This window comes from Venturia canescens, chromosome 10 (genome assembly GCF_019457755.1).
Source record: "Venturia canescens isolate UGA chromosome 10, ASM1945775v1, whole genome shotgun sequence".
Classification (NCBI taxonomy): Eukaryota; Metazoa; Arthropoda; class Insecta; order Hymenoptera; family Ichneumonidae; genus Venturia; species Venturia canescens.
Window position 1 is genome coordinate 10,556,509 of NC_057430.1, and position 14,112 is coordinate 10,570,620.

General features: G+C 41.1%; 1 protein-coding gene across 2 annotated transcripts in view; it reads left to right on the plus strand.

The window, feature by feature from the left end:
* Ddr (discoidin domain-containing receptor 2) overlaps positions 1-14,112 on the plus strand; it is an 83,871-nt gene that overhangs the window by 22,898 nt on the left and 46,861 nt on the right. Inside the window, exons 3-6 of one of the 2 annotated variants that reach the window (XM_043430382.1) lie at positions 4,786-4,933; positions 7,497-7,676; positions 9,663-9,802; positions 10,521-10,728. In XM_043430382.1, the coding sequence (XP_043286317.1) occupies positions 4,786-4,933; positions 7,497-7,676; positions 9,663-9,802; positions 10,521-10,728 (676 nt within the window). The remainder of the gene's footprint in view (positions 1-4,785; positions 4,934-7,496; positions 7,677-9,662; positions 9,803-10,520; positions 10,729-14,112) is intronic. The other variant, XM_043430381.1, reaches the window with a different exon arrangement.

Here is a 14,112-nt window from a genome sequence, read left to right on the forward strand (position 1 = left end):
TGTTCAGTTATCGATTGTAATCGAACGTGTACCGTTCCGACCAATGGTCACCGGGGAATTCTCTCGTGAAAGCTCCACTCGTAGTAACAAGAACTAGATCGAAGACTTCGAAAGCGTCGTTGAAGATAACGAGGAAGGACATTGTATCGGCACAACTTCGATTCGCTCTTCGTCCCTCTTCACCTGTTCGAGATGCTCGCTTTACCAGGCAAGCTCGATAATGAACTCCACAAACTTCGAAACAGCTTCGCAGTGAATTGAATTACTACTAAATTTATTAATAAAATGGTGCTTCGAATACCAACGTTCCTAAATTGAAAGCTTTACGGATACGAGAAACGGAAAAACAACATGATCGAAAATGAAGATCTGCTACGAAGTGAAGATCGTGGACAGCATCGGAGTCTGAACGTCGTGTAGCCATTATATCGAGACAAGCCAGTATAAAGTGAATGGAACAAGGGGATAAACCTCAGATCCGGAGCCTGTTTAGATCGCCATAAATCGGTATACGCCTCGTACGTAAGCCCGATCCTCAAGAGTTTCTCTCACACTCACTTCCAAACACACCTATCCTATGAATTCTCATCGATTTAACGCGGAGCAGTGTCGTAATATAAACCTGATACGGTAGAGCAGCGTGGCATCGGGTATAGTGAAAGCCTTGCTCTTGTTTATGGCTGTATTAATTATTCGTATCGCGTAACCAAGTGAAATGTGCTAGTATAGCTCTTAAGAGCACACTCGACGTTTCTCTCGTGTGAGACATCGCTCGTGTTCCCATCCAGTTCCCTCCGTTGGAAGCAGCTTCGAGAGGTGATTCTGTGGGGATGAATCGATGGTCGTTTTGGCGTATCCGATGTATGAGATACTCGAGGAGACAACGATATAACCGAGGTGTTCTCGATTCTCGTAGGATCGGATGCTTCGAGAGCCACTTCCCAGTCCGAAGGATCGGGCGTGAACGCAAATTGCCCCATGTGGTAATGGTATTTAGAGGTTGATGTACGCGTAACACGAAGACTTAGTGGAACCGTTCAACATACCTCAATATCGGGGACCTTCGATCGAGAAAACGCTACTGCGGACCGGAGGTGTGTGCACCGCCTCGAGATATGACGATCGAGTCCGATCGTCCTCCAACCAGGACAGCACCCTCGACGTGGAACCTTTCGGGCGCACTCTGCACCTTTATTCACATTACTAAAGTCCTATCAGCGTCGAACACACACTCAAAGTCCCGTATAAAATATGTCATGGCTTTCCTCAGTTAGGACGGACTCTCTTATAATAAATTCAAAATGACAAGATCACTTTTATCATCTATCCAATATCCATGAATCTCACAACGACCGACTCGTTGCAAATTAATACCGAGAATGAGCTCGCATATGCTGATTCGTCTGGAGCTAATGTTTTTTATGAGTTCTCCGCAATCCGCATGTCTCTCCAATTCTCACGAGATACTGAAAACTGTCATTCTTCTGGTGCACTAAATGAAGTCGGATAAAAATAAGTTTGGGCTTGATGTCACATGAATACGTTAAGAGGTCGCCTCCAAATTCAGAAACCTCTATTCGCCATTACAGTTACTCATACATACGATACTGCTTTTTCGTCGGTTACTCACAATTCTATCAAAAAAATAGTCAAATTGAAAGATTTATAATTCAAAACGATATGGGTCAAATCAATGAAAGGGACGTCACTTTGGAGACAGATGAGATAAAAGCTCTAAACGTAGCTAACGAAATGGTTAGATGGCTTTTTCGAAGTGAGTTTTTATTTTATTTTTTTAATGTGTCAGGACATTATCGGTGTAACCTAGTTTGGCGATCGAGTCTGTAGTGAAAGCGTTTCGATATTCGGGAATTTTCCAAATACATTGACCCACGGATTTTGCCAGGTGCGGGTAAAAAGCACCGATGCTCGAAAACGGTCTATCGTGACGTCGCCAGGCGAAGTGCAATGCCTTGGAAGTGTGTCACCGTTCTTTTGTTGTAAGGATAGACGTTTTGTCAACATCTGACCGGACAGAGTTCAATGCCTTAATGACTCACGTGCTTAACCTCGTATAGGCGACGGGCAATGCTCCATTACTGCTTTTGTTTTAGTACAATTTTGGTAGGAATAAGGACGAGGAGGAAGGAAAGGTTGGGAGCCTTGTACCAGGGAATAAGGCTGTCGTTACGGCAGCCTGTACCTCAAGCTTGATCGAGTTTTCTAAAAACCATGAAAACAATCGACTATCAAACTGATTCCTCCGAGTCTGAACGAATATTACTAGACAGTTCCATGAAAAACTAACTTTCCAATAAATTCTACAATCCAATATCCGATAATTGAGATTTCTCATTCCGCGGTAAGATTAAACTGAATTTAACAAAGAGCGTGGATGGAGAAATGATCAAATGTTACATTTAATTTCTGAACCGATGAACTTTTTGATCAAAGCATATCCAACACCTCTGCGCAAAAAAAAGCCCGATAATAAAGCTAATAATTCGAACGAAACTAGGGCAAACATTCGATGTGGAAAAAAGCTTTCGAAGCAAAAATTAAAATGTAAAATGAAAACAGGAGAGTATTATTCTAAAAAAGAGTAATGCTCATGGGAACGGTAAAATATCTGGAGAGTTTCACGCTCTGCTTCGTATTTGTTTTTATATTTTATCTTCATTTTTGTTCCGCAGTAACGAATATGTGTTCATACACCAGCAGATCTCGAAATATTTTTTATTCACGAAAAAAAGAATCTTGAATAGCGATTTGCATTGTAAAGCTGAATACCCTGTTAATTCTTTTTCCATTGAGCTAAAACTTCTTTTTCATTTTTCAACACATCGCGAAACCTTTTTTTCAAAAAATGTGTACCGAGCGATGGGCTCGTGTATAGCGACAGGGTATACAGCATGAAATACACCAAACGAAGGCTTGTTCGCGATGAATGTGGGCGCAGAGTTACACTAAAAAAATTATTATTTTTTACTTCGAACAAATGGATACGAACGAATTCAATTTTTCTACAAATTTTTCATTCTTCTTTCCTTCATCAATACATCGTACAAAAATAAACGCAATTACCGCCAAAAACGAACGTTGTCAGTACAATTTTAATTCTGAACATTTTGGCTCATTAACATTGTTGGCCTCGAAATGGATCGATATTCGAAGTACCGAGATGCATAACTAACTGAGTTTGCAAATCTGTAAAACAACGAAATATTCCATATCCAGGATGGAGTTCGACTCGGGACTCGGGGTCAAGTCCACTAAAAATCACTGAGATTATTAACCCTACACCTCATGTGCCTTTTTTCATACCCTCAACCTCATGACCGGGGTTTGAACGCACCCCACTCTTTTTCTGCTTATAAATCCGGTCCTACGGTGCTAAACTGACTTTATCCTACACCATTTTCTTCGTTTTTTTATAACGAAAAGAATGATGTACGATAAAACTAATTTCAATTGAATCTATATATAAAAAAATCCGTCGATAATCAGTCGATAATGTCGCTTGTTAGGACGGGAGCGTAGTTTGAAGTTCGCGTGGGGTGTGCTCACACCCCAGTCATGCGTTCTAGGGTTAAAACTAGTAAATCTTTTCTGCTCGTAGGCCAGTGTAGCACAAATATTCAAAGTGATTTACGCCTAGAATCTTCTGGGTCAATTGATACATATAGAAGTAACAAAATGGTGACGAAATAAATTTGCATAATGATAGGTCAGTGGTCACACGTAGAATGTCAGGTGACGAAAAGCTACTATGACAGAGAATTGAGTATGGTGGATGGAAATAAAATGAGTAGAGAAGAAGAGCTGAGAGGCTGGGCTGTGAGAATCTGCTGGAGCAGGGGATGCATTTTCTTCAAACTGTGTTCTATTGGTATTGTATATGCATATGTATCTGTCGAGGAGCGCAAACGTTGTGTTGGATAACTGCTCCTCGCAGATTTAACTCTTTGGCATATATATAGAGAGAGAGTGCATTTCAGCACACATTTCCTATACTGATGCGCAGACTGTGATGTTTGCCTCACTATCGCGAGCCGAAACTTGCCCACCATCGCAACCTACGTACACTGCGATACATGCCTACTTCTTCCACACTGACGTTCCCGGAGTTCTCTCTCCACGGCAAAGAGTTAAGGCATGAATTTACATTTAGAGAAGCTTCCAAGAGTGAAACTCAGGAAGAGAGAGAGAGAGAGAGAGAGAGAGAGAGTGGATACGATGACACGAGCACCTCTCGCTGCACGTTGCTCCTGTTGTATACTAATCGGATCCGGCGAATGCGAATCCCCGAGAAAATGGAAGTTCCCACTGCCTTCATGATGCTCCGAGAACTAGTCGCGTGAAATTCGTTTTTCCGTACGTGCTGTAAACACGCTCCATTGACCCTACCAAATTCCCTGCTTCCTCTCTCTCTCTTTCTCACTCCCCCGTGTCGCTCTTTCCCCTTTTTCAGAGTTATAAAGTATCGCGAGTGAAGACACACGCATTATTTTATCCCCTGGATATCGTCTCCCTACGCAGACAAAAAACAGGTAGAAATGAGCTCGAACAAAAACTTCTAAAATCTCGATCACTAGGACAGGAGGACAGAAACTGTCCGGCCTCTTTGTAAATCAGATTCTCCTTCGTTGGAGGTAATTTTCCACTCGAATTCGCATGCTCATTGTGATTAATGAGTGAGATATCAATCAGGGAAGATGTTACTTTTTGTTAGCCTTCGTTTAAAGCGGATTTTACAAAGTAATAAAACATTATTTAACGTTTCAGCTGCTTGCAGGGAACAACAATCCTTACACGGAAAGGGAACAGATTTTCGACCCGCCTATAATTGCGACTCGGATTCGTTTCATTCCGTACGCATCACACATGAGGATCGTTTGTATGAGAGTTGAGCTCTACGGATGTCTGTGGAACGGTGAGTACCACTTCGCCAGTCGTGCGATAAAAACTTGCCAGTTGAATCCCCCCTAATGAGCAACTATTTTGTTTTCTCTCGGTTTCTATTATTCGTGATGACATTGTCTAGAAAACCGTTGATGCAAACATGTCGACGGTGAAACGATTCTACGATATTTTATAACTGTTGGGTATGCGTGAAAATCGTTTAACGAGCTAATGGAAAGTTCCGATGGTAATGCACGTTAAAATCATGTCGATAAAATCTTGCAGAGTATAAGCCTTTATAGCATAATCTGAATACTCGACAAAATGTGCTAACGGTTCAAACGACCGGTTATAAATCGTTAATGGCCGAGAGAATAAACCGACGAATCATTCCACAAATTGTTTTCACCAACGATCGCTCATCTCGAGTTCTTATTTTGCCAGTTAATTTTCACGCTTTTTTTTCTTTAATTCATGATTATTCGCATGAAATTAAGAAAGGATACTTGGATCTCTATTTCATCATGATTTTATGATAATAATAATTAGGAATTCATTAAAAAATGCATGGCAAGCAGCTTAAAAAGAGAAAACTATTAGCGTGACGTAAAATCCAGGCAAAAAATGCCAACTGCGTGAGGCATTTGGGGTTGATTTATCGGTCTCCAGCGGTCGGCTTAATGCCGCTGGCTGTACATTGAGTAATAACTGTTTTATTCCATTTGGAGTAGAGCCATTTGAAAGTCAGGTGGTTGATGTTCTTATTTTTGCTTGACTAGTGCGTTCGGAGTACACTTGAACGTTGAGAGAGCCTAAATTGCATCACATTACGGTTCCGGGTGCGGTTATCTGAGATTAACTTAGATTTACGAAGGGGAGAGTATCCGAAGAGTAGGTGCGGGGCAAGAGGGAGTGGGCGGAATGGCGTGGGAGAAGTGGGCAGGGAAGAAATTCGATGTGGCTTGGAAGCGTATGGTACGCAGCTGTGTCTGCATTAATCCAGACCGAAATGATCCGGCGAATGGATATGCAACGAGCGCGCAACCTCGGGTTAGCCGGTACTAGCCTACAACGCCCAACAATTTGACCAAGTGGATGGTTAACCATCCGTAGATTTGAGTGGCGCAGGCGATATTCGGCCCTTCATTGGTCCGTAAAAAGTCCTGGCTCTCGAAATATATACAGTTGCGCCAGAAGCGATAAAAGAGACGAGGCAGCCTCGAGCGCACTATATTTCAGTGAACGAAGGGGTGCGAAAGTATGAAAGGGAAATAAAATTGGCAAAATCCATGTGACGGAACGGGAGAGTGAACCTAATTGATATTTGAGGTTGTCGAGAGCCTGGAGCGTAAATTTCATAAGCCGGTCACTTTAGCTTTCAATTTTGTCGTGGTGAATGCATTCGGGTCAAAATCCGATCGGATGATCGATTAAAATGATATCCGAATGGGTTCAGCGGCTCGAGGAAGCTCGGCTCGAATATTTAATAATTTTTTTCCCAGCCTATTCGAAGGTGAAAACAATGGGGCCTGGATCGTTAATCAAATCATTGTAAATCGACCGTCAATCAAATGTTTTAATCGTTCCGATCACTGAACCCCCCCCCCCCCCCCCCCGACCTTCAAAATACAACATTTTTCCACCCACTCCCACGTTCAAACACGAGATAACTTTTATCCGAACTTATCCCAACGATATGAAAATGCGGGAGACGCGTGTTCCTGAATAATTTCGCCTCCTCAGTGCGCAGGAAAATAATAGTACGGGCAACCCAGACGCCGAGGTGGATAAGATGGGTTAGGGAAAAGCAAAAAATAAAGGGGAAAAAAACATTGACTAATAAAAAGAAAGTTTTATCGGTAAGGGCTCAGGTGCAACAGAAACTCCGACGTTTGATCGATTACCCAACGTTCTTAGATCGCCTTTGGCAGACGGGATTCCCTGTATTAACCGATGGAACGGCTATTTTTTCTCCTTATTTTTTTTACACCGTCACGTTCATTCATTGTTTTATTACTACAAGTACAAAACGTTTTTTTCTTCCTTTTACAATCCTTTAATCCAGCTGCTTTGAGACTCCTGCAGAATTATCCATTCCTCAAGAGCCAGCCCCGTACCGTAATTCCTTTATGTTCCGTCGCTGCTCTTTCTGCGTTTAAATTTGAAATATGTGTGTACTCAAGAAAGAAGAACAAAAGACACTGTTCCTGCTATTGTTGATAGACAAGCCTCAGGGGAACGTCTTCCTTCAAGCCTTATAATAAGTGTGCGCAATGAATCATTTTTTCAAAGAAGCCTTTCACGATCTTCAAGCTAAGATTTTGAAATTTTCGAGGCTCTCAGCTTTGATCCTCTGGGAATTAGTCGTTTATTCATGCCCTGGAAGGCTACTGGAATGAGGTAAAAAATGAACCGAATAAAAATCGTTTCTTTGCAGCTGACTAATTGTAACAACTCGGCTCAAGCTCAGTTCCATTTTCGATATTGTTTGTCTTATGAAAATTCCCAAAAAATTTAACAACGTAACTCGACTAGTTATCCAGTCGCTTCATTAATCAGCCACGCGCATTCAAAATAATGTTCGTTCTCCTCAGAAGGACTGATATCCTACTCGATGCCCCAGGGCATCCAACGTGGTTCTGAGATCGATCTCACCGACAGAACGTATGATGGACACGAGGATGAAGGGTACCTGTCAGGTGGGATGGGCCAATTGGTCGATGGTCAAAAAGGACCGGACAACTTCAGGCTGGACGTGAATGGCAACGGCAGAGGTTGGTTTACATTTCAAAAATAATTGATTTTCGTTCGAGGCAATCTCATTTTTTTTAGCTCTTGTTAAAGCCTCGAAATGAAACCTTTTGTTTGACAAAATGGGGTTTTCGAATATTCTTCGATGAGAGACTCGAGCGAGTGGCTCCAACGAATTTTCTTTTCGCGTGGCATGAGCGGAAGATTGGGAACGTCAGTGGTACTCTGCATGACTCATGAGTAAGAAATATCCAGGAACGCATATTGGAACAAATAGGAAAGTGTCTTATTTACTAACTTCAATACTGCATTCGTGCCGAGCGAAGGGAGCTTCGGGGTTTGAGCAAACTCGTTCGGCATGGAAATTCTCTAGCTGAAAATGAAATTTTTGTCAATTCCGTGCATCATAGACAGGCTTACGTCTAGAGAGCCAGACAGAGAAGGGGAAGGGGGGTATGAAAAACGCATAAGGAGAATTCGCGGAAGGCTCAAAACTCGGGAAAAGCAAACAGGCGCGAGTTGTGTCCCGATTGCTCAGATATGGCGAACGGTCGACGAAAACGCCATACCTCGTACACTCGAGCTATACACTCGAATCTGTTTCAATTTACATTTATATTGGACCGCAAGACTGCTGCTGGCTGATGCTCATACTGCTGCGGCTCGAACACTTCTCTCTCCCTCTCTCTCTCTCTCTGTTCGTTCTCTCACTCTTTCACAACCTTTTCAAGCTACCCCTCACGGGAAACCGAGACGCGCTCACCCACTCGAACCGACTCTTCTGTTCCTATGGTTGGCGTGCATGGAAGTAGGAAATAGAAAAGGAAATTCTGGTGAAAGTGTGTTCCTTTTCATAAGGCATATGCAAAATTATAAGAAATTTTCAATTTTCTTTTCACTTTCGTAAAATTTACTGAACATTTTATTAAATTGAATTTAAATTGAAAAACTGAAGAGTTATGGCATTAATTATAAATAACAGTGGGGACGGAAATAACTGAAATTTTTAACGAACGAGAAATGATATTGATCACGAGGTTATTTATCATCGAATCTACTTCGTATCCACTTTTGTCGCCTCAAATTTTCAGTGAATGAACCGAAAGCATCCGAATGCTTCGTGCACTTTTTATTCATAATTAAATCCTCCCTAAAGCAGGAAACAGGAAAAGCTACCACGTTTGCTCGACTTTGATAACCTCTTTCACAGAGCTTCCACGCGAACGATAACTTTGTACTAGTTCGTAGAGCACGTCTATTTCCCGTCATATATATCCGTAATATCTCTTCGGCGATAAGCGGTATTTCCCGATGAATGAGAGACCGCTTAACGAGTTTCTACGGCTTCCCATAAGTCCGAGAGTTTCACGATTCTCTCATTCACGACATCTTGAGAATTTCTTGGAGCCTTTCGACGAGAGTGGAGCTACAGAAGGGATGGCGGAGAAAGAGAGAGGAAGGGAGAGTCGAAAAGGTACAGGGGAATCACAAGAAAGTCGAGAGCGTTCTTAGGTTCGTGTGGGGTCGTTAACGCCTGGCCCTTTGTATTTGTTATTGCTTGATTCTACAAACCTGCACAAACCCCTCGTGCTTGTTCTAATCCGCGCGAGGCGTTAACCACTCGTAAAATTGCCAAGTTTTCACTTTTGGAATTCCAAAGGAGATAGCAGCCCGGGGAATAAAAGCTTTGAGCCGATTTTGCAATGATAATAAATTTCCCAATTCCGGCTCCCACGAATACTGCGTAAATTTCTACCCAAGTCACTTAAATTTAATCTTGTCAGAGGTTTCTAAGTATTGGAAAACTCTCTGAACTGCCGTAGAGAGAAGAAGCAAATTCCATTACTTTCCGAATGTAAATTATCGGCATATTTTCGTAAGAATCGAATGATCCAATGATAGCAACGAAAGTCATCGAAAATTCTAATACATACGAATTTTTATGAATCGTTTAAAACAAAGGAAACCGAGTCACTTCACACTCAATTTATTCTCTTTATTTCTCTAAGGCTACGAATGGGTTGGCTGGAGAAACGACACCCCCAGTATGATTGGACATCCAGTCGAGATCATCTTCGAGTTCGATTATTTAAGAAACTTCACCGCGATGCATCTACATACGAATAACTATTTTTCAAAAGATGTGCAGGTAAGTGAACTCGAAAAATTTTATTCCTACGCGTTGTATATGGCTTATGCATCTGGCTTACCAAGTTCGATAAAAAGTTCTCGATTTTCAAACGATCGTTCCACCTCCTGGCTTCGTCATTCCGATTCATTTTGTCCAATTCGTTCTTTTCACCCTCCAAGTATTCGCATTTAAATCCTGTCAAAGGGTCACATGGCGAAAATATTATGCGAAAAATAATTAGACCGAACAAAATTTTTGATGAATCAACATATAAATCCGGACGAGCAAAATGAAACTTGTTGATTGAACAGCACTCTCCTCAGAACAACAGAAGAACATTGATTTGTAATTGAATCGGCAGTCTGGACACATTAGATTTTTGTGATTGAAAGTAAAATTAACTTTTTTCTCCTGGAAAGAGGCAAAATATTGCAGTAAATTATGACTTCGATGTAACCAATTTCAACGTTATTTCCTCTGTGTGAACAAGAAAAAATTGGACAAAATAATAAAAATTCGTAAATACTAGTCAGCAATTATACGATTTTGATTCCACAATTTGCAGTCCTTGCATTCCGAATGAAAATAGGAAAAAGTCATTTGAATTCAGGATTCTTAAGCGAAAAAAATAAGAAAAATGATTATTGTAAACTTGCTATTCGCTCGCAAATGATAACACATAAAAACTGGGCTTTCCTCTTCGCAAAGTAATATTTTTCCGCTTATTTCACCGCAGGTATTCTCCCATGCAAAGGTATATCTGAGTCCCGGTGATAACCAGTTCAACGGTGAGCCTGTACATTTCTCGTATATGCCGGACCTGGTGCTTGAACAAGCGCGAGAGGTCACAATAAAGTTGCACTCCCGGGCTGGCCGTTATCTCAAGCTTCAGCTGTATTTTGCTGCACGATGGATTATGCTCAGCGAAGTCGTATTCGAATCAGGTAAAAAAATCTCTGTAATTAAGCACGCCCACGCACTTATTTACATTTTTACAGCTGTCAGGAAAAATGGTGAGTTGACGTGCACCCAGCGCCCAAAAACGTCAGTAATTTTCGGATCAACCGAACACGAAATCCCACCTAATCGATCGATTCTTCGGCGAAAAAAAGAATCTTCATCTCCGACATGCGATTAATTTCCAGGAACGCAACGAATTTTCAAAAACTCGAATTTTCTCGAGCAATCTGCTGACCCGATGTTTTCATTTTTCGTTTTCCAACGCGCGGCGTATATTCAAATTGCACGTAACGTTAGATCGCACTCTAAAATGCATTATGAAAAAAACTTTGTAAAAAACATGAAATATTTTCAGACAGTCTGTAGAAAGAGGGATCCTAAAAACTTGAAAAAAGTATGATAACAACAGAAACCTCGCCGATTTATAGCGTAGAATGACGTAAAAAGTAGTCCCTAGAAAAACGCATTGCTTGCACATCGCCCGCTGGGCTCGCCCCACGATCGTGGTCACGTTTCTCCTCGTAGCATTTTCTGGGTCGGTGATGGCAGCAGAAAAACAATAAGCCATAAAAAATCGACGTTTTTTGTTCCGTATATTTCCTCACTTGTGCGACTTTAAAGAGAGATCGCATAGGAAAACAAAAATGTTCCCCAGTCGCAATGTTTAAAAGATGTTATGAAATAAAGAATCTTGTTGTTTGATCAATGGTTCACTTTATGAATTGGGTATTAATATCATCGATTGGTGTTGACAGTGAAGACGGTTACATTGTCTTTGACTAGTTCGGATATACAGTTGAATATGGATATAAAAGAGTAAAAATAGGATCAAACGAAGATTGTTTACTTGGAGACAGTTTTTTTTTCAAATATCCAATCAGTTTATCTAATATCGATATTTTGTTTTATAATTACGTCTTCACTATTAAAATTGTATTTGAGTTGCCAAAGAACAAGAAGACTTCTTAACGTGACGAAATTTACCTCTGTGTAATCAAAAGAACGAGTGATGAAGATGAATTAATGGATTACACTTTTTCTTTCACTTGAATTACAGCCAATCAAGATTTCGACTGGTAATCTACTAAAACTTGATTAGTCTTGCTTCGCATCGATTATCATAATATTTTTCCTCCTAATCACTGAATCCTAATCAAATTTCTGTTACCTTTCAGAAATCATAGATTTTCTTGAAGCGAAAGGGGTTCGTTTTAACATGCATTGGTCGTAGAAAAAAGTCACGGACAAGCAAGAGGCAAAATAATAAACGAGTAATTCTGAGGCTTTGAAGCTTTCTTAAGGAAATAAGCTTTATTCTTGAAATGCACAACACAGAAAGTTCGGTGCAAATGTCGTTAGGTCGTTGCCTTTAAGTTGGTATAAGTTTAACAACGAAGCAGGAAACGAAATGAAAAGTAAATACATGGATGAGAGCAGGGAAAGGGAAGAGATATAACGAGTTAGAGTGGCGCGGCTCGGCGCGGCTCGAACGCGCATTCATCTGGAAAAGTTTGTCGTTGAGAAAAAGTCAACTTGTTGATTGTCGGAAGCGCGGGCGGAGCGAGTGTCGAGAAGGGTGGATGTTAAGGGGAGAGGAAAACCTCAGAAACAGGGAAAAAGACGGCGAAATAATGGAATACGATGAAGTGGAAAGAATGAAGAGACAGTGGAAAAACACAACTCGAAAGAAGCGAGAGGAAAAAGAGAATGGAGCGCGGCGGAGGGAGCGCCATTAATCATCCGCGTATCGGGGTCGAGCCATCACTCGTGCTCGCCTCATTTCGTCGTACTTTTTCCACTGGCACAGAAAATCCTCTATATCTGGCGACGACACAAAGCAAAGTAGTATATCCGGCACTCGAAAGTACTCGCGTTCCTCTGTATCTTGTGTGGGGATCAAATTATGCTTTGTCCTTAACCGGAATCTTTGGAACGTCGTTATTCCTATTTTTTTCGCGACTGATATCGATCTTGAAAACCCAGGAAAAACCTGAATGGTGTTCGTTCGAACGGAGTTCCCATCGACAAATCGACTCTGTTCTTCATCCACTTGCCTCGTTATTTGTTCATATTTTTAAGCGAAACTTCCGAGAGTTGCCACAACGACGTTTCACTTTTTTCCAGTTGGCTACGTTTTCCATCATTCTGTATATTTCATTTTTGGCACTCTCTGCTCATTACCCGACGTATCATTTGCTCATTATATACGTTTTCTCGTTTGCACATAATTCATTATTTCATTCCGCATCGAAATTAAAAACTGCAAATAACTTGTACAGTGAGTTCCGTTAATTTATCGAAACATGTGAACGATCCGACACATTCTCAGAGCAATTACGATAAAGCTTCGTTCATATTCCAGTCACTCGCGACTGATTATCAATGAAACAATTGGATTGCAGTCAGGCGTGTTTTCGAGCGCATTCACGACAATAATTTCGTCGACATAGAAGAAAAAAAAAAGCAAAAAATTTTTTACGTATCTGCGCAAGTGAATATTCCGTCGTAAATTCAACGATGACGAAAAAAAAATGGCGCACGAGATTCGATTCGTTTTTTTTTCTCTATATATATGAATTCAGTAGAGCGTACACCATAAATCAGAGGTTAGCACACCAGCGACAACATATTTTGTCAGTAGCAGAAGCCCAGCGACTTCGACCCGAGAGAGCTATTCGGCAATGGTGCGAGAGCGAACCCGGGGCTGGGAGGAGAGAACAGAGGGACAGAGGGAAAGTTATATAGGGATCAAAGGCGGGTAGAGAAAACGAGCGGGCACAGAGAACGAGAGATGACGTTGGGTTTTCGATCCCTAGCCGATATCCGACGATATATTTCCACTGGGTCTGACCACACACTGTACGTTCTACTGCGTACGACATGTAGAAAGAACATTTTCCGAGAGATTCGAGAGTTTTGATCGACGAAAAATCAACTGTCACCTTCCTCTTTTTTCATTGACGATCCATTGATCCATAGTTGCTCGCTTTATGTGACAATATTTTGACGAATGACAAAAAGCTTATTTCTCACTTTTTAAGTCGATTTTTACGCTAGAGAAATGAATTTAAGGTAGAACGGTACCTCTTTTGCGGGGCAGGCGGTGAGAAGGGTACTCCTATGCTTTAACATGGAAGTTAATTCTCGGCTTGACGTGAATTTAGTTTCTGGTTTTCAATTAACATGAAAAAATGATAATTGTGTACTTTTAGATGAAAAAATAACTATTTCAACCATAATGCTTCTAATTTTGGCGAAAAAAAAGCTTCTTTATATTTCAAAATATCAAAATTTGCTCTGACAGCAGCAATGCAGGGTTATGGCTTCAGTTTTCGACTGTTGTTGATGAGAGTGCGTTGATCGGTGCG